The sequence below is a fragment of the Phocoena sinus genome, chromosome 8 (genome assembly GCF_008692025.1).
Source record: "Phocoena sinus isolate mPhoSin1 chromosome 8, mPhoSin1.pri, whole genome shotgun sequence".
Lineage (NCBI taxonomy): Eukaryota > Metazoa > Chordata > Mammalia > Artiodactyla > Phocoenidae > Phocoena > Phocoena sinus.
Window position 1 is genome coordinate 67,666,727 of NC_045770.1, and position 20,656 is coordinate 67,687,382.

Here is a 20,656-nt window from a genome sequence, read left to right on the forward strand (position 1 = left end):
CCATTTCATTTATTCCCCCACCCACCTTAAACAGCTCAATCAATGTTTGAAAATCTTTCCCTATCTTAGGCATTTTCTAAATAACTACATTACATAATTAGCATTATAATGAACTAGATGCTGTTTATAGTGCTAAATTCTTAAAACTCACTAAAAGGCATATATGATTTTTTAAATTTTCTAAAAAAACTTAACGTTTTATTTTCTATGCGTTATGTCCCTATTTTTCCTTTTCTTCTATGACTAACTAGTATTGCCTTCAAAACCGGAAACATCTTAGTTGAAGCAAATCACCTTGACGTAAAATTTAATATAGGCAAATCTCCAATAAGCTGATGAAGTGCCTAAATCAAAGGAGATTACATTCAACTCCTAAGAACCAGCACCCTTTAAACAAAGTTAGACTCAATGTTTTATTTTTTCCTCCATGACCCTTTAAACAAAGTCAGACTCAAACAATGTTTTCTTTTTCCCTCTGAGAGGCTTTTTTAATAAGTTATATTATATTTTTCATATAACTTTTAATATGCTGTTGCATTTTGACCCATTCATTATCCCATTACCTTCCATTCCTTTCAGATTTTTGCTTGTTTACCTGCCCTCAATTCAATAGACTAGAAAAGGCCCTAAGTATGATTCAAGTTCTAGACTGAAGTATTACCCAACAGAACTTTGTCTGATAATGGAAATGTTCTATACGTCTGCACTGTCCAAGAAGTAGCCACTGGCTACATGTAGCTATAAAACACCTGAAATGTACAATTGATGAAATGAATTTTCAATTTTCTATTTTAATTCACTTAAATCTGAATAGCCATATGTGGCTGTTACTACCATATATGATAGAATAATAAGCAATGACCAATACATATCAGAATGGGTTCCTGAACAATAAGCTCAAACCATCCTCCTTTGGAAAGGTTACCAGACTGGTGGTAGGTATGAGATATGCCTCAGCACTAAATGAACTATACCAAAATATGCAGTGAGATTTTTCAAGCAGGATAGAGGTACAGGAGCTAGATGCTAGTATCTAATTCAGGAAGCCTTGGATAATAAGGTGGATTTTCATATACATTTTCTACGCTAATCCATATATCGAGCCTACAAGGCACAAGAGGTATCCTCTATTATATAAAGGTGATCTCTTTTTAAAAACTGAGAAACTGGCTTAAAGGGATTATGTTATTTGCCTATGTCACATAGCTAATAAATAAACTAGGACTCAAATACATATCTGTACAGTCAAATTCAGTGCTTCTTCCACCATACTATACTGTCTCTCAAGTTTAATACACAACCCATCAAAACGCTATGCCCAGAAAATAAAAAGTGCTAGTGGTCACATTTCAAATCACTAAGAGACAGATAGCTAGATGACAGATTCAAGGTTAGATAGAGAGGTTCTAAAATATTGATCAACTATTTCGGCTGAAGATCCTTTCCTTTCTCACAATATTATCTCTCCCAAATTCCACATTATTAAAAAAAATAAAAGTAGAACACAAAACCATAAAGAATTAAGAAAAAAATATAAATGAACATTTATCTGACTCTCAGAATAAAGAAGGAATTTCTAAGCCTCAAATCAGAGGAAAAAAAATATGAGAAACAGGAACGTGCAGTCAGACACTTTATGCTCACATTTGCAACAAAGACTAGTGAAAATTTCATCAGGGATCAGAATTGGGACTGCAGACCACTTTCAAAAAGCATTAGGTTAGACTACATAAAAATTCAAACTATAAAAGATAAATGAAAAGCTATAAAAATGTATATAACAAATAGATAAGATTTTAATCTTAAATATAAGGAATATTTATAAATCCATATTAAAAATATCTGAACACTGTGATGGAAAAACACGCAGAGTTCATTAAGTTAGCAATTTACAAAAAGAATACTGGCTGCTAAAAAGGGGAAAAGAGGAAATGTTCAACCTCACTAGTAATATAAGAAACCCAAGTTAAATCTGAGATGTTTAGCTGATCAAATTGTCAAAGATTTCTTGGTTTGTTTTCATGATAACCAGTGATGGCTAAAGAAGAAGGGAAAAGGCTACTCAGGCTTGTGGGAATATAAACTGTAAAACCTGGAGGGTGTCACACATTTTAACACAAGAATCCCACTTTTAAATTTTTATCCTGAGAAATATGTTTATCAAAGAATTTATAGAGGAAGGGGAAGGAGAGGAAAAGGGGGAAGGGGAGGAAGAAGGGAATGTTCATTTTTAAATCTAGTTATGTATTTATTATTTTAATTTCTCAAAATAAAAAATTTAAGTCATTACATACAGAATGATCCCAATTGTGTGTGTGTATGCACGTGTATGTGTATACATGTGTTTATGACTGGAAGCAATTATCATTGGGTCATGGGATTAAGATGCCATTTTCTTCTTTGCTTTTTGGTGACTGTCCCAAATTGCATGCAATACATTGCATGTTCATATTCAGAAAGAAATTACTCCAAATAATCTACTTTTATAAGTAATTTTTCAAAGTACTCATAAAACAATTTCAAAACCAACAAGTATTCAAGGCTACTGTTAAAAAGTATCATTCACTAGGGAAGCAAAGATGATCAAAGATGTCATACCACTCATTCTAAAAGATGACACTTTTTCCCTTTCTTAATGTTTTCAATTCAACTAACTTGAGTAGCTGCACATACATATATATAAACAATGCACATACATGTATATAAATAGTACTATGTATATATTACACATACACAAAAAATGAAAACGAAAAAGAGATTGAGTTAAAAAAATAAGTATAAATGGAAGTTTTGCTGTTTTCTTCATATGGTACAATAAATAAGTTTTATCAAACTCAGGTAATGAGGCCTAATCTGCAGTTTAGTTATCTCTTCCAAACACTAGAGTATTAATGATTTTAAAATACTTCCAGTATTACAGTTTTATAACTTCACTAGTCTCTTAATAACTAAATATTCTCTCTTTGAAAAGAGAAACTCAGGCAATTTGGAATATTCAACAAGAAGAAAATAATAGTGTCCCACAGTTACCCATCTTACAGGAACTTCTTTAGGAAAATTCTAAATTAACAAATTAGGAGCCAAAAGGACAGAGCAGACTGCATTGCTTGCTCTCAAGGTGTGAGAAAAATAAAATTCAATCCTGCATTGTATAAAGCAAACTGCCCTGAATGAAATAATTACCTTTAAAATAATTCAGCACTATTTGCATGACCATCTAAGAATGAGAAAAGGTAAAAAAACATTTTGTTGCACAATTATGCCCCTGAGATACTTCCTCAGGTATCTGAGCTTTTAAATTTATTTTTAACATAGTCCACAAATAGAAAACTCAGGATAATTTTCTATTCATCTGCTACCAGCAATGATAGTCAAAGATCTTAAAGAAAAATAATCCAAATTAATAAAAATAAAAAATTTTTAGAGATGTTAACAGTATCCCAATAGACGGTTTTTAAAATTTCATGCCATTTCTCTCTACAATATATTCTCTTTTCTCTGCTGTTCCACCTGGAATTCAAATTACAGAGAATAAAGGAGATGGCCAAGATGGTATAGTAGGAAGACCCTGAACTCATCTCTGTCCACGGACACACCAAAATTACAACTACTTACAGAGCAACTATCTATAAGAACAACCTGAAGATTAGCAGAAAAGATTTTCCAAAACTAAAGATATAAAGGAACCACATGAGAGGGGTAGGAGGGGCAGAGACACAGTATTGTGAGGACCCACATCACTCAGTCAGCAACCCACAAATGGGAGGAATATCACAACTGGTCCTCCCCAAGGAGCAATGGGTCCAAGCCCCACAGCAGGTTCCCCAGTCCAAGGGGTTGTGCACCAGGAAACAAACCCCCAGAATGTCTAGCTTTGAAAACAGGAGAGCTTATATTTGGGAGCATGGGAGGTGGGGAAGCGGTGTTAGGAAACAGACTCTGCTCTTAAAGGGAGCACACATAATCTCAACATGCCCCAAGTCCCAGACCAGAGGCAATAGTTTGAAAGGAGCTTGGGCGAGACCCACCTGCTGATCTTGGAGAGCCTCCCAGAGAGGTAGGAGGCAAATGGGACACCCCCTGGGGGAGGAAATGATGGCAACAGCCATTTTGTGGAGCTTGTTCTACCATGATAACACCAGTACAGACAAGCTCCATTTTGGAATCCTCCCTCTAGCTGATTAGTGCCAGGGACCCAACACAACCCACCAATGAGCCAGCACCAGCCCTGTGCCCACCAGACCCTGTAGAGAGCCACACAAGAAGCCTACCCTGCCCTCCAGGAGGCTTGCAGCCACCACATAAGGCACAGCCAACTGGACAGCGGACAGCCCTGCCTACCAGCACAATCACAGTACTCAGCCCCAGCACAACATAAAGGTTCATGCAGCCTACATAAGAGGCACCTCTAGAGCATAGAGCTCTGGTGACCAGAGTGCAGTGTGCTGCTGGGCCCCATAGGACATCTCCTACATGAGGCCACTTCAAGATCAGGACACATAAGCAGCCTACCTAATACACTGAAAGAAATACAGCGATTTGGCCAAATGAGGAGATAGAGGAATATATTCCAAATGAGTGAACAAGACGTATAGCCTCAGAAAAAGAACTAAATGAAGTGAAGACAAACAATCTACCTGATAAAGAGTTCAAGGTAGGTAGTGATCATAAAGATACTCAACAAACTCAGGAGAAGAATGAATGAACATGGTGAGAAGCTGGAAATAGCTGGAAAATACAAAGAAGAACCAAACAGATAGCTGGAAAATACAAAGAAGGACCAAACAGATACAATAAAGTGAAATAAAAAATACACTACAAGAAATCAACAGTACATTAGATCATACAGCAAAACAGATCAGCAATCTGGAAGACAGTACTGGAAATCAACCATGCTGAAGAGAAAAAAACAAAAGAGAATTTTTAAAAATAAGCTTAGTTTGGGGCTTCCCTGGTGGCGCAGTGGTTAGGAGTCCGCCTGCCGATGCAGGGGACGCGGGTTCGTGCCCCGGTCCAGGAGGATCCCACGTGTCGCGGAGCGGCTGGGCCGGTGAGCCATGGCCGCTGAGCCTGGGCGTCCGGAGCCTGTGCTCCGCAACGGAAGAGGCCACAACAGTGAGAGGCCCGCGTACCGCAAAAATAAATAAATAAATAAATAAAAATACAGAAGCTAATTTAAAAAAAAAAAAAAAAAAAAAATAAGCTTAGTTTAAGAGACCTCTGGGACAACATAAAGCATACTAACATTATAGGGGTCCCAGAAGAAGAGGGAGAGACAGGGGGCAGAGAACTTACTTGAATACATAACAGCTGAAAATTTCCCTAACCTAGGAAAGGAAAAGACATTCAGGTTCAGGAAGCACAGAAAGTCCCAAACAAGATGAACCCAAAGATGTCCACACCAAAACAAATTATAATTAAAATGGCAAAAGTTAAAGATAGAGAATCTTAAAGGCAGTGAAAGAAAAGCCAACTAGTTACATACAAGGAACTCCGAAATGACTATCAGCTTTTCAGAAGAAGCTGCAGGCCAGAAGTGACTGGCCTGATATATTCAAAGTGATGAAAGAAAAAAACCTAGAACCAAGAATACTCTATCCAGCAAGGTTATCACTCAGATTTGAAGCAGAAACAGACTTTTACAGACCAGCAAAACCTAAATGAGGTCAGCATCACTAAACCAGCTTTACAAGAAATGTTGAAAGAACTTCTCTAAACAGAAAGGCCACCACTAGAAATATGAAAATTATGAAAGGAAAAATATCACTTGTAGAGGCAAACATACAGTAAAGGTAATAGATCAACCATTATAAAGCTAATAGGAAGGCTAAAGACAAAAGTAATAATATATATCCATAATAAGACACAACAACAAAAAGATTTTAAACATGATGTGAAAAATATTAAATGTGCAAGGGGTAAAAATTTAGGGTGGTTAGAATCTGTTCAAAATTAAGGGATCTATCAACTTAAAACAATCGCATACGTGTGTGTGTGCACACACACGTGCATATAGCTATTTGTTAACCTCATAACCACAAACCTATAATAGATACATACACACACAAAAAAAATAAAATTCAAACATAACACTAAAGACAGTCATCAAATCACAAGGGAAGAAAGCAAAAGAAGAGAAGAACTACAAAGAACTACAAAAGCAACCAGCAAAGAATTAAAAATGGAAAAAGTATATACCTATCAGTAATTAACGTAAATGGACTAAAGGCTCCAATCAAAAGACAGTGGCTGAACAGATTTTTTAAAAAAAAGAAAAAACCATATATATGCTTCCTACAAGAGACTCACTTCAGATTTAAAGTTATATGCAGACTGATATTGAGGGGATGGAAAAAGGTATTCCATGCAAGTGGCAAGGAAAAGAAAGCTGGAGTATCAATACTTATATCAGACAAAATAGACTTTAAAACAAAGACTGTAACAAGAGTAAAAGAAGGACGTTATGTAATGATAAACAGATCAAGCCAACAAGAGGATATAACAATTGTAAATATATATGCACCCAACATAGGAGCACCTAAATACATAAAAGAAATATTAATAAACATAAACAGAGAAACTGACACTAACACAATAACAGTAGCAAACTTTCACACCTCACTTACATCAATGGACAGATCATCCAGACAGAAAATCAATAAGGAAACATTGGCCTTAAATAACACTTTAGACCAGATGGATTTAATAGATATCTATGTATAGAACATTTCATCCAAAACCAGCAGAATACACATTCTTTTTAGCACAAATGGACATATCAGAAGCTAGGCCACAGAACAAGCCTCAATAAATTTAAGAATACTGAAATTATATTAAGTATCTTTTCTGGAAACAGTATGAGACTAGAAACAAACTACAAGAAAAAGACTACAAAAGACACAAATATGGGAAGGCTAAAAAAACATGCTACTAAACAACCAATGGTTTACTGAGAAAATCAAAAAATACCTGGAAACAAATGAAAATGGAAATACAACAATCCATCCACATCTCTGGGACACATCAAAAGCAGTTCTATGAAAGAAGCTTGTAGTGATACAAGCCTACCTCAGGAAACAAGAAAACTCTCAAATAAAAAAACCTAAACTTACACCTAAAGGAACTAGAAAAAGCAGAACAAACAAACACGAAATTAGAAGGAAAGAAATCATAAATATCAGAGCAGAAGTAAATGAAATAGACTAAAAAAATTAAAAATTTTAAAAAAGTAAACACCAATGAAATTACGAGTTCTTTGAAAAGATAAACAAAACTGATAAATTTTTAACCAGACTCATCAAGAAAGCGAGGGCCCAAATAAATAAAATCAGAAATGAAAGAAATAAAATCAGAAACGACACCACAGAAACACTAAGGATTGTAAGAGATTACTAAGAACAAATATATGCCAATAAAATGGACAATCTAGAAGAAATGGATAAATTCCTAGAAACATAAAAATCTCCCAAAAATGAATCAGGAAGAAATAAAAAAATATGAACAGACCAATTACCAGTAATGAAACTGAATCAATTTAAAAAAACAAAAACTCCCAACAAACAAAAGTCCAGGACCAGACAGCTTTACAGGTGGATTCTACAAAACATTTAAAGAAGAGTTAACACTCATCCTTCCTAAACTATTACAAAAAAAATTGAAGAGGGAGGAATACTTCTTAACTCATTATACAAGGCCAGTATCACCCTGATACCAAAACCATGCAAAGATACCACAAAGTAAATTACATGCCAGCATCTCTGATGAACACAGATGCAAAAATCCTCAACAAAACATGAGCAAACTGAATTCAGCAATACATAAAAAGAGGGCTTCCCTGGTGGCGCAGTGGTTGAGAGTCCGCCTGCCGATGCAGGGGACACGGGTTCGTGCCCCGGTCCGGGAAGATCCCACATGCCGCGGAGCGGCTGGGCCCGTGAGCCACACCTACTGAGCCTGCGCGTCTGGAGCCTGTGCTCCGCAACAAGAAAGGCCGCGATAGTGAGAGGCCTGCGCACCGTGATGAAGAGTGGCCCCCCGCTTGCCACGACTAAAGAAAGCCCTCGCACAGAAACGAAGACCCAACCCAGCAAAAATAAATTAATTAATAAAAAGCTCCATTAAAAAGCTCTCTCAAGTCCAAAAAAAAAAAGAAAAAAACAAAACAATACATAAAAAGGACCATATACCATGATCAAGTGGGATTTATCCCAGGGATGCAAGGATTTTTCAATAAACGCAAATAAAAGTGATAAACCACAGTAACAAGCTGAAGAATAAAAATCATATTATCATCTCAATAGATGCAGAAAAGCCTGTGACAAATTTCAAATCCATTTATGATAACAACTCTCAACAAAGTGGGTATAGAGGGAACATATCTCAACATATTAAAGGCCATATATTACAAAACCACAGCCAACACCATACTCAACAGTGAAAAGCTGAAAGCACTTTGTCTAAAATCCAGAACAAGACAAGGATGCCCCAACATAGTGTTGGCAATCCTAGCCATAGCAACCAGACAAGAAAAAGAATTAAAAGGAATCCAAATTAGAAAGAAAGAAATAAAACTGTCCCAGTTTACAGGTGACATGTTTTAAGTATAGAAAATCCTAAACACATTACTAAAAACCGCTAAACTAATAAATTCAGTAAAGTTGCAAGATACAAAATCAGTATACAGAAATCTGGTGCACTTCTATACACTAACAATAAACTATCAGAAAAAGATATTAAGAAAACAATCTCATTAACAACTGCATCAAATAGAATAAAATAACTAAGAATACATCTAAGGAGATAAGAGACCTGGACCCAGAAAACTATAAGACATTGAAGAAAACTGAAGACAACGCAAACAAACGGAAAGATTTACCATGCTCATAGAAGAATTAATATTGTTAAAATGACCATATAACCCAAGGCAGTCTAAATCAAAATACCAATGGTATTTTTCACAGAACTAGAACTAATAATTCTAAAATTTGTATGGAAACAAAAGATCCCAAATAGCCAACAATCTTGAGAAAGAAGAACAAAGCTGGAATATCATGCACCCTGATTTCAAACTACACTACAAATCAAAACAGACACACAGATCAACAAACAGAATACAGGACCCAGAAATGGACTCACACTTAAATGGTCAATTAATCTACAACAAATGAGGCAAGAATATACAATGAGTAAAAGACAGCCTCTTCAATAAATGGTGTTGGGAGAACAGGACAGCTACATACAGACAATCAAAGTGTACTAATTTCTCATAGCATATACCGAAACAAACTCAAAATGGAATAAAGACTTAAATGTAAGACCTGAAACTATAAAACTCCTATAAGAAAACATAGGCAGTAAGCTCTCTGACATAAGTCTTAGCAATATTTTCTTGGATCTGTCTCCTCAGGCAACAGAAACTAAAGAAAAATAAACAAATATGATTACATCAAACTAAAAAGCTTTTGTACAGCAAACGAAACTATCAACAAACTGAAAAGGCTGCCTACTGAATGGGAGAAGATATCTGCAAACAACATATCTAACAATGGGTTAATATTCAAAATACACAAAGAATTCATACAACTCAACATCAAAAAAACAAACCACCCAATTAAAAAATAGGCAGAGGACCTAGACATCTTCCCAAAGAAGACATACAGCTGGCCAACAGACACATGAAAAGATCACTAATCATATTAAAACCACAATGAGATACCACCTCACACCTGTCAGAATGGCTATCATCAACAAAACAATGAATAACAAGTATTGGCAAGGATGGAGAAAAGGGAACCCTCGTGCATAGCTGGTGGAAATGTAAACTGGTACAGCCAGAAGGAAAAACAGTATAGAGGTTTCTCAAAAAATTAAAAATAGAACTGCCATATGATCCAGCAATTTAACTTCTGGGTATTTACCTGAAGACAAAAACACCAATTTGAAAAAATATGTGCACCCTATGTTCAATGAAGCATTATTTACAAGAGCCAAGGTATGGAAGCAACCTAAGTGCCCATCAATAGACGAATGGATAAAGAAGATGGGGTATATAAATACAGCGGAATATTTTTCAGCCATTAAAAAAAAGAAGCCTTGCCATTTGCAACAACATAGATGGATCTAGAGGGTATTATACTATAATGAAATAAGTCAAATACCATATGATCTCACTTATATGTGGAATCTAAAAAACAAAACAAAATGAAAACAGACTCACAGATACAGAGAACAAACAGGTGGTATCCAGAGGGGAGACAGGTGGGGGGTTGAAATAGGTGAACGGGATTAAGAGGTACAATCCTCCAGTTACGAAACACGCCACAGGGACGTAATATACAGCATAAGGATATGGTCAGTACTATTATACAGTAAGTTTTATCAGGACAGAAAGCTAATGGACTTACTGTCATTTCACAATATATGCAAATGTCAAATCACTATGTAGTATACCTGAAATTAACATAATATTGTACATCAACTATATTTCAATTTTTAAAAGATTACTTAGAATACCAGATATGTCAATGGATAGTCAATGCCAACATGAAAAGCAAGAAAGAGATTCCTACTGTTCATTGTGGACTAGAATAAAGAAAAAGAAAAAAAAACTTCTGTAATTTCCAGTGGAAGAGTCATATTGTCAAGGCTGCAAATAGCCATTTGAATTTGTTCCCTACAAATGAGACAGCTAGATGTAAATGTAAATTCCACTGATGTGTCTTAAGATCACCAGACAGTATGCTATTTTCTGAGCATAAACACAGTACAAAGTGCTAACAAGTTATATTCACTTTACTATTTACATAGCACTTGTGTATATTTTATTTAATTTCATTCTTAAACTCCTGACAATTGTGTTCTATCTCCATTTTTCATGTGAGCCAACAACAGCTCAGAGTAAAGTAACTTATGTCATAGAGCTAACAGTCGGCTTTAAACACAGATCTAAGTGATCCCAAATAAGGTATTCCAAGTATGATTACAATGAAAAGAAAAGTATGATTACAATGTTAAATGACCTTAGAAAAGTGTTATTCATAGCTTCTAATCAAGTACTTCAATTATTACTTCACTATGACAGACTCTCACCCTCAACCAAATAACAAATGTTAATTTCAGTTCATGACCAAAAGTACTAACAGACCATTCATTTCAACTACAAAGATAAAAATAGGTACCATGTAATCAGATATCTTACATTTTTAAACAGAAAAATATAATTAAACTATTAATTAGGATTTAAAAAGATGCTTTTATTGGCATAGATACCTTTTAACATTTTACAAATCTTCAGAAATCTTCTGTGACATAAGGTCACATATTCCACATAAAATCTTTCCTCTTTAATGTCAAGTTTCTACTATTTCAAGTATTTTAGCTCATTGTATTCTCACTGCCTACATCGAACATTTACCAACCTCTTAATCCTCTCCCAAAGAGCATCTCTTTGAATTCTGATTGCTTACCTTCCATCTCTAAGCTCTAGATTGCTACCTGCTTAACAAGGCAGTTCTCAGTTTCAAGATGCCAAAGTAAACCAGAGCAAGCCATTAGTAGGGAAATGCAACATTAGCTTAAACCCTAATAAACATTCTATCCAAGAGGAGACAAGATTTCAAAATAGTTCTTCTTCCATTAGTGGGCATCCTTCTCCCTTACTGTGGGTTTATAACCAACAAAGAAACAAAGGAGTCAGACAAAGGTAAAATTATAGCTGAAATCAGTGGCCAAAAAAGCTACCTATTAACTTCAATTGTAAATTAAACTTAGAACTGTATACGTTTCATTTTCTTCTCCCTCATAGGGTCCAGGCTGCTCAGATAAATCCACCCTACAGGGGAGTAGAGAATGTTATGTCCTAAGAATTGAGAGCTCTAAAAACAGAACCAGATGTCACTGAGCAAAAGCATATTCAATTCCTTCTCCAGTCCTCACCTAATCCTTCCTTAAGAGGACATCTCACCCTAGGAGTTGAAAGGGGAAAAGCTACTTCCAAGAGAACTTCCTTACTTTACAAGTTATGTAGAAACATGGGGAGAGGAAAATGATGGTTCTTCCTTCAACAAACATAATCTCCAAAAATACGTAACAGATTCTTCAGGATGTTTTTTAAACTCTCAAAGAGGAACACCTCACAGAATACACATCTTCTCCTGTTTCACTTCCCACACCAGAGAGAGGCAAGGATTGGGTGAAGAGGTATTAGACTAACTTGACCTAAGTAAAGACTGGGCTAAAAGAAAGAAAACTAAGTCTGCAAACTCCCAAAGTAGTCCTGATTAAAAACCAATATTCTATTTCGTTACTCTAGGAGGTGGGTCAACAGATGAATGGATAAAGATGTGGCGCATATATACAATGGAATGTTACTCAGCCATAAAAAGGAATGAAACTGAGTTATTTATAGTGAGGTGGACAGACCTAGAGTCTGCCATACAGTGAAGTCAGAAAGAGAAAAACAAATACCGTATGCTAACACATATATATGGAATCTAGGAAAAAAAAAAGGTACTGATGAACTTAGTTGCAGGGTAGGAATAAAGAGGTAGACATAGAGGATCATAGAGGATGGACTTGAGGACATGGGGTGGGAGGGGGAAGCTGAGGCGAAGTGAGAGTAGCAACGACATATATACACTACCGAATGTAAAATAGCTGGCTGGTGGGAAGCAGCAGCATAGCACAGGGAGATGGGCTCGGTGCTTTGCCATGACCTAGGGGTGGGATAGGAAGGATGGGAGGAAGGCTCAAGAGGGAGGGGATATGGGGACATGTGTATGCATGTGGCTGATTCGCTTTGCTGTACAACAGAAACTAACACAGTATTGTGAAGCAATTATACTCCAATGAAGATCTATTAAAAAAAACAATATTCTATGTAGTCTTTGCATAAGTTATGATAAATTTAGTTGTAAAAAGCAGAGCTCTTTGTAAAACTGCACGGTAGACTAAGTGGTACTTGACCATTTCTATCTTCCTTTTTCAAACTCTCTCCCTCACCTAGCCTCCTTTCTCACCCTTACTGCCATCGAAGACCTTCACCTTGCCCTCTATAAGCCTAAGATTCACTTCTTTCCTAGGACTGACCTCTAAACCCCCATTCCCCGCAGCCCAAATAAGAATGAATCAGATTATGTGATTAAAGTACTTCCCACTAATGGATAAATGTGGTTTAATCCAAGGGGCTCAATTCCACAAATATCATTAAGCTCTCCTATATATAAGGCACTGTGTTTAATCAATCAAAGTACCTATTCTTCTTACAAGAAAAACTAGCTAACTCAAATCAATCTTGTAATGCACAATGTAAAAGAGAAGCACATGAGTGCTTGCTTCACCTCACTTTCCCCTTCCCATTTCTTCCCCTCACGATGCCCCTCCCCCCTACGCCATCGGCCACGGAATAAAATCCAAGGAATCAATATTGCTTCCAATAAAAGTCAACGACTGGGAAGACAAAGTGTGATGGTACAGCAAACAGTAAACATTCAAAACCATAGATGAGTCAGTAGAGGGTCTCCTAGATTTATTTTACATATTAATCGCAAATACAATAAAGGGCTTCTCAATAAATCAATTCCCTTACAAGATACCTTTGCTTTGCTCAGAACCCTCAGTTACTAAACCATATATACTGAGAGGGTTTTTCTCAGTTATTTCCAGTTAAAATATTACTAAGTATCAGTTCAATCTGCCCTACCATATTTAAAGGCTATTAAACTTGGCTATTAAACTCACCTGTTTTCAATTAAGAGTTGACATTTTCCCCCAAGTACTCCTAGGTTTGAAATTCCAAACTAATTGGCATACTTACTTTAAATCTTTTTTTTTTCAGTTGTAAAATTTATTAATTCTCACTCATAACACAGGTCCAAACCTGGAGAGCAGGATACAACTACTGACAGGTTTGGGTTTGCTTGGGCCACATGAAGTTATTTTTAACTGTTTCAAGTAGCTGTCAATATTTTTAAAAGTCAGGAGACCTGCAAGCAAAAATTTAGATTTCCTGTGTTCTCTTGAGAAGGCTGAAGACTGGGCCCATATTCATTATGGCACTGATCAGGTGAACGTGAGAACTGGATATCCCTCTTAGATGAGGCATAAACTCTTTAGTGTATTTCACTCATTTTTATTTTCATATGTGTAGTATCTGGAGGCATGTGAGTTTGCTATTCATAACCTATTCCTTTGAAAGGTGCATAATATTTTCCTGATCACTTCAACACTTCACTAAGCCACCTAATGTAAAAAGCCATAAAGCAGGACATACTGGTTTGTAACTTCATGGTTAATAATAAAAAATTTTCACAAGGCTTAGAAGAAAGGTTGAGAAAGAAAAAAATTCAGATTGATGGAAGGGTGACATACAGAATGTAAAAAGCCCATCTGAAAGTTTTTTTGGGAGAAAAAAAAAGGTGAAATCTCAAAAACATTGTCAAGACACTGAAAGCTTTCCTGACTCCATGGTTCCTTGCCATACTCCATGCTTCAGAACCTTCCTTCCCACTTTTTTATGTGTAACAATAGCAGTTAGGTCATAAACTCTGAGAAATGTTAGGAAATTTATGAAACACATTTACACCTTCAAAAATAATTCTCCTCACACACTTTTTTAACAGTCTTTATCCACCATCAAATCCTCCCCCAAGTATTTTCTACTGCTTTCCACTTTGTATTCTAATGACAACTAGAGTCCTCATTTTCAAGGCTTGGGCTTCAGTCCTGGACGGGCTCTCCAGTACAGAAACTTTTTTGGCCGGTATAGTTGCACTCCTTATTATATCTCATACCAATTTCTACAATCTATTTCATTCAAAATTTATCTGTAACTCCCTCTCTAAAGTCTTGATCAAATCGTAGAGGGGGGGTGTACCCAGTTGTGCAAAGAAAATCAATATACTGTGATTTTTCTCCGATATTGTTAATTTAAATAAAAAGCATGAAGACTCTTAAAGATTAAAAAACATTTAAGTAAATTTTATATGCTAAGTGCATAAAGCGACAAGCAAGTGATGCTCTATCTTTAGCATGTCTGGACTAGTAACTTATGAACTCAAAATACCGAGGAGAAAGATTAGTAGGAAATCTGTGAAGCCCAGTGATGGTCACATTGCACCCACACTAACAAATTACTAAGTGATGTCTCACCTCCCTGCACCCCATTCTCGAGGATAAAGGGTGTTAGGAGACTTGAATCTGAAAAAGAAATAAATAAGCAGCTTTTCTGTGCAAGTTTGGGGAAAACAAAGCGTTACCGCACGTGATACCATTACAGCATAAAACCACTTAACACCTTATTGGGGTCTCACTCTTCACCCAAAGCGAGACTCGGGCCACCTTAGCTCCTACTGTGATGCACCCTCCTCAGGACCTCGCGGCGTTAACCCAGGATGACAGAAAAAGGGCGGCGCACAACTGTTCCTCTGCCCTGTTAAAGAGGGTTAAGGGTATCGCCTTCATCTCCGGGGAAAGGCCTCAGGACTCCCAACCCAAAAACAGCACCCCCGAAACCCAACTCCCTTCCCTGCCTCTCCGAACTGGGCGCCAGCGGCCAGAGCACAGAACCTCACCCACGGTCCCCTAGCAGGGTCCGGGACGTCCAGACCACCACCAGAGGAGTCCGGCTCTCAAGCCCAAACTCGCCCTCCGTCCCCACCAAAGCCCAGCCTCCAGCGCCGCCCCCACCGAGTTCTCCAGCTGAGTCCAGTCACCCTCGAACCTGTAGTCCCCCTTGAGTGTCCAGGCACAGGCCGGGGCCAGCGACACCTCCGCTTCCCCCACAACTGGATCCGTCCGGAGGTGTCTGAGACAGCGGGCGCTGCGGCAGCTGCGACTAGAACAGCCGCCCCAGCAGGTTACAGGCCGGCTCCTAAACTGCTTCTCGCGAGATCCCGCTGTTCAAAAAGGCGAGATTAGCTGAGTTCTCGCGAGACTGGTGGCTCGCCGCTCAGGAGTTGGGCGGGGCGCGAAGAAGGCGGGCGGTTGAGGGAGTGGCTGCATGGGGTGGGCGTTGAGCCTGGGGGCAGGCGACGCAGAGTGTAAGGCGCGGGTCCTCACAGACGTCAGCTCGGGATCAACCGCGAGCTTCGAATCTGAGTGGCTGCGAGCAGAGTTACCCCCCAAATCTTTGAATCCCACGTTTTTCCTTGATTTCCTGTCACCGTTAGGAAAAAGCGGACAGCGTCTCCAGCCCAGAGTTGGAGAATACCTCAAGGACGCTGAGTTTACTCAAGGAAAGTGTTTCCCTCAACTGAGCGAACTCCAAACTCGCCTTTGGCGGCTCAGCTGGCGGGTATTAACCCGCCTGGGTTGAGGAAAGGCGGTCCTAGTGAGGGCCACCTTCTATTTCCTAGCGTCCGCAGCTGTTTGTTTTTAAACGCTGGGTTGGCGGGAACCGGTGTGCCATCTGGAGCTCTTGCAGCTGGGCTCCTGTGGAACGTCGACAGTAACCTGGATGGGATATTATTGCTTCTTGTGGCAGAAGGTGCCGGTAATAGAGTTTCGGTCACTCAACTTTACTGAACCTACTGTGTGTCACATGCTGGACTACACAAACAGAAAAATGAAAGACACAGTCCCCAACCTCGAAGCTCACACCCTGGGGGCGAGACCCACCCGAAAACAGATAATCCTGTTACACTGTGGTAAAGGCCGAGCTGTGAGCTGAGAGGGAGGAACCGGCTCGGTCTGCCATGTTGAGGATGCTTCCACCAGGGAGTGACATTTGAGCTGAATTTTGAAGGATAAGTAAGAGTCCCCCAGTTTTGAGAAGAGTGGTAGGAGCGCTGCAAGCAGAGGAAGCGTAAAGGAAGAGGACCTGGTTTGAGTAATTTGCTATGAAAACAGATTTTGCCAGAAAGAACTTTACTGAAAGGCTTTTTTTCTTTCTTTCTTTTTAAATGGGCTCTAGAGCGCAGGCTCAGTAGTTGTGGCGCACGGGCTCAGTGGCATGCGGGATCCTCCCCGACCAGGGCTCGAGCCCGCGTCCCCTGCACCGTCAGGCGGATTCTCAACCACTGCGTCACCAGGGAAGTCCTGAAAAGCTTTTAATCACTGTTGAGTTGGGAAGAGAAAACTCCCTGGCTTCTACATGTGCTAACCAAAATGTTTTTCAAACCAGTGTTTATGCTAAGGAGATGAGCAGTTGAGCTGCACAGTAGAGGATAGTGAACATCCTCGTCCTCACCTAAGGACACTACATATGAGAGACCTAAGGGAAACAGATTTTTGTCGTAGTATCCCAAGTTATTATCATTGCCACATTCTGCTAAAGTGGAAATCTTTGAAGATTTCTAAGACAGAAGAAGAATCTAATAGTTTTGTAATACAGGTGTATCTTATGGAGAAACTTCAGGAAAACCCTCAGGCAACAAAATAACAAAAACTTCATTGGCCTTATTTATTATCAGAGCTTTCTTCTATAAGATAAGATCAAGAGAAGTAGTTGTATAGTCCAAGTTTTAGTGAGGTCTGTCAAAGAGGAATTATTTCCCTATATCAAAATAGAACCTATCATTTCCTAAAGAGAGACCCTGATATTCTACTATAGGATTTCTGCCAATCTCCCTTTAGACATATTATTTTCATATTATTATGTATATGTATACTATAGGGACATTTGGCTCACTGTACCAATAGAAAAAAAAAATAGGTCATAAACAAATACTGAATCATTATGTTGTACACCTGAAAATAATATAATGTATGTCAATTATTCCTCAATTTTTTAAAAAATTAAAAATTTTAGAAAAAGTTCAAACTCTGTTGTGAGCTAGTCAGGTGCTCTGCTTAGCATAATTCACACATTCTATTCCAAGTTCTAGGAATTTTCCAGGAAACATTGGAAGAATTAGTACAAGATTTCAGATGAAGTATGGAAACTTTATTCCATGCTGGAATCTGGTCAAATCATTTAAACTTGCTTTGAGGGGCCTATAGTTCATTTTATTCTGTTATTCTTTTTTTTTTTTAATTTTTTTTTTTGGTTGCATTGGGTCTTCATTGCTGTACAAGCTTTCTCTAGTTGCGGCTAGTGGGGGCTGTTCTTGGTTGCGGTGTGCAGGCTTCTCATTGTGGTGGTTTCTCTTGTTGCAGGGCATGGGCTCTAGGCACATGGGCTTCAGTAGTTGTGGCACGTGGGCTCACTAGTTGTGGCTCATGGGCTCTAGAGCGCAGGCTCAGTAGTTGTGGTGCATGGGCTTAGTTGCTCCGTGGTATGTGGGATCTTCCTGGACCAGGCCTCGAACCCATGTCCCCTGTGTTGGCAGCAGGTTCTTAACCACTGCGCCGCCACGGAAGCCCTATTCTGTTATTCTTGAAAGAAAGAAAGGAAGAAGGAAGGGAAGAAAGAAAGAAAGAAAAAAAGAAAGTATCTAATAAAGCTATCACTGTCATTCACTTAAAAAAATTAATCTTTCAAATATTTGGGAGCATGGTAGCACCTATACATCTAGTAGGTAATGCCACTGATCACAGCCTGCTTTGCACAATAATTTGTAAATGCTAGCTCACTGAATGAGCTAAGGTACAGATCCTTAATGCAAGTCTTCCTTCCACAATATCAATCCACGTATCAAAGAGGTCAGAACAGAAATAGAGAAGTTTCATAGAGAAACAATGAATGAACAAGTTCTTTTGGTTGTCTATATTATTGTACTTCATAGCATGTTAACACAAGATTGTTTCAAAGCAGAGGATAAGATAGACCTCTGGTTGAATACTTGTTCAAAGAATTAAATGATAAGCCACATACCCAGAATCCTATTTAACTTTAAAGCCTGGGATTTCTTTGTACTATGGTTTGAGCACATTCACCTAATGTCAGGAACAGGAAAATCATACACACAAAACAAACTGTATCCCTATTCAGCAAATATATGTATTGAACAAGTCTCTGTGTAAGAATACTAGGGGAGATACAGACATTATTAATATACAGGTTCTACTGAAAAAAAATAAGATGTGTAATTAAACAACAAAAGGAAAACAAGTTGGGTCATACAGAGATAGAGATAATGTGCTATGGGAGGTCAGAGATAGGAAAGATTGCTACCAACTGAAGATATGAAGAAGGTGCAGAAACAGGAGAGGAAAGGAAGGATGTTTGATCTGGAGGTCTTAAAGAATAGATAGGAGTCTGGCTTGAAGCTATAGTAGGAATGGGCATCCCTATGGAAAGATCAACAAAGGTATGTATTTAAATAGCTAAACTCAGTATTTTGTAAGGGCAACAATAAGCAATTAAAAAGAATGACTACGGGACTTCCCTCTTGGTCCAGTGATTAAGACTCCACCCTCTCAATGCAGGGGGCCCAGGTTCCATCCCTGGTCAGGGAACTAGATCCCACATGCCACAACTAAAAGATCCCACATGCTGCAACTAAAGATCCCACCTGCCTCAACAAAGATCCTGCATGCCACAACTAAGACCCAGCACAGCCAAATGAATAAATATTTTAAAAAATGAATAGGAAGGGCTTCCCCGGTGGCGCAGTGGTGGAGAGTCCGCCTGCCGATGCAGGGGACATGGGTCCGTGCCCCGGTCCGGGAAGATCCCACATGCTGTGGAGTGGCTGGGCCCGTGAGCCATGGCCGCTGAGCCTGCGTGTCCGGAGCCTGCGCGTCCAGACCCTGTGCTCTGCAACGGGAGAGGCCACAACAGTGAGAGGCCCGCATACCGCAAAAAAAAAAAAAATGAATAGGAAGATTGAAATTGGGACAAAAAGACCTTGGAATATTAGATTAAAGTAGGAGTCTGTACACTTTTTCTGTAACTTGTTAGCTTGCAATAGAGTGAAATCTCAGACTTTTCACAGTTTTTGACAAATGCTTTTAGGCTCTTTTTGTGGAAATTGACAAGGTGATCCAAAAATGTATGTATAAATGTAAAAGTTCTATAGAATAGCCAAAAAGAATTATGAAAAAGAAGTACAAAGTTGAAGAACTTAACACTTCAAGATTTCAAAACTTACTACAATGCTATAGGAATCAATGTGGTGTGGTATTCAACATTGTAAATCAACTATACTCCAATAAATTTTTTTTTAAAAAGATGGTGTGGTATTGGCAATGAGCTAAGCATATAGATCAATGGAATAGAATTGAGAGTCCAGAAATTAACCCTTACATTTATGGTTGATTTTCAGCAAATGTGCCAAGACAATTCACTTCAGTGAGGAAAAGATAGTCTTTTTAAAAACATGGTGTGTGGTGCCAGGACAATTGGATGTCTGTATGGAAAGAAAAAAAAAAGCCAAAACAAACGAAAACTTAGATTCTCTCCTCACAAAGAAATTAACTTTAAATGGAACATAGACCTAAATATAGGAACTAAAACTATAAATTTGCTAAAAAAAATTAGAGGAGAAAATCTTCATGACTTTGGGTTAGACAAAGAGTTCCTAGATATGACACCAAAAGCACAAGGCATAAAAGAAAAAATTGATAAATTGGGCTTCATTAAAATGGAAACTTTTTGAGTTTATGCTTCAAAAGACAGTATTAAGAGAATGAAAAGACAAACCATAGATGGAGAAAAATGTTTGCAAATCATACAGAGGACTTGTACCCATAATACATAAAGAACTCTTACAATTCAATAATAAATAAGACAAACAACCCAATCAAAAAATGCCAAAAGATTTGCAAAGACTTTTAT

General features: G+C 38.1%; 1 protein-coding gene across 14 annotated transcripts in view; it reads right to left on the reverse strand.

The window, feature by feature from the left end:
• Positions 1-15,884, reverse strand: part of BTBD10 (BTB domain containing 10) — a 71,032-nt gene extending 55,148 nt beyond the window's left edge. For 2 of the 14 annotated variants that reach the window (XM_032641299.1, XM_032641308.1), the window contains exon 1: positions 15,719-15,878. Coding sequence is in view for 2 of the 14 variants with exons in the window: in XM_032641294.1 (XP_032497185.1) it covers positions 15,148-15,269 (122 nt within the window). In the remaining 12 variants the exon portion in view is untranslated. Of the gene's footprint in view, positions 1-15,147 lie in introns of all 14 variants that reach the window. The other 12 variants (XM_032641300.1, XM_032641303.1, XM_032641294.1 and 9 more) reach the window with 12 other exon arrangements.
• Between the last annotated feature and the right edge of the window lie 4,772 nt (positions 15,885-20,656).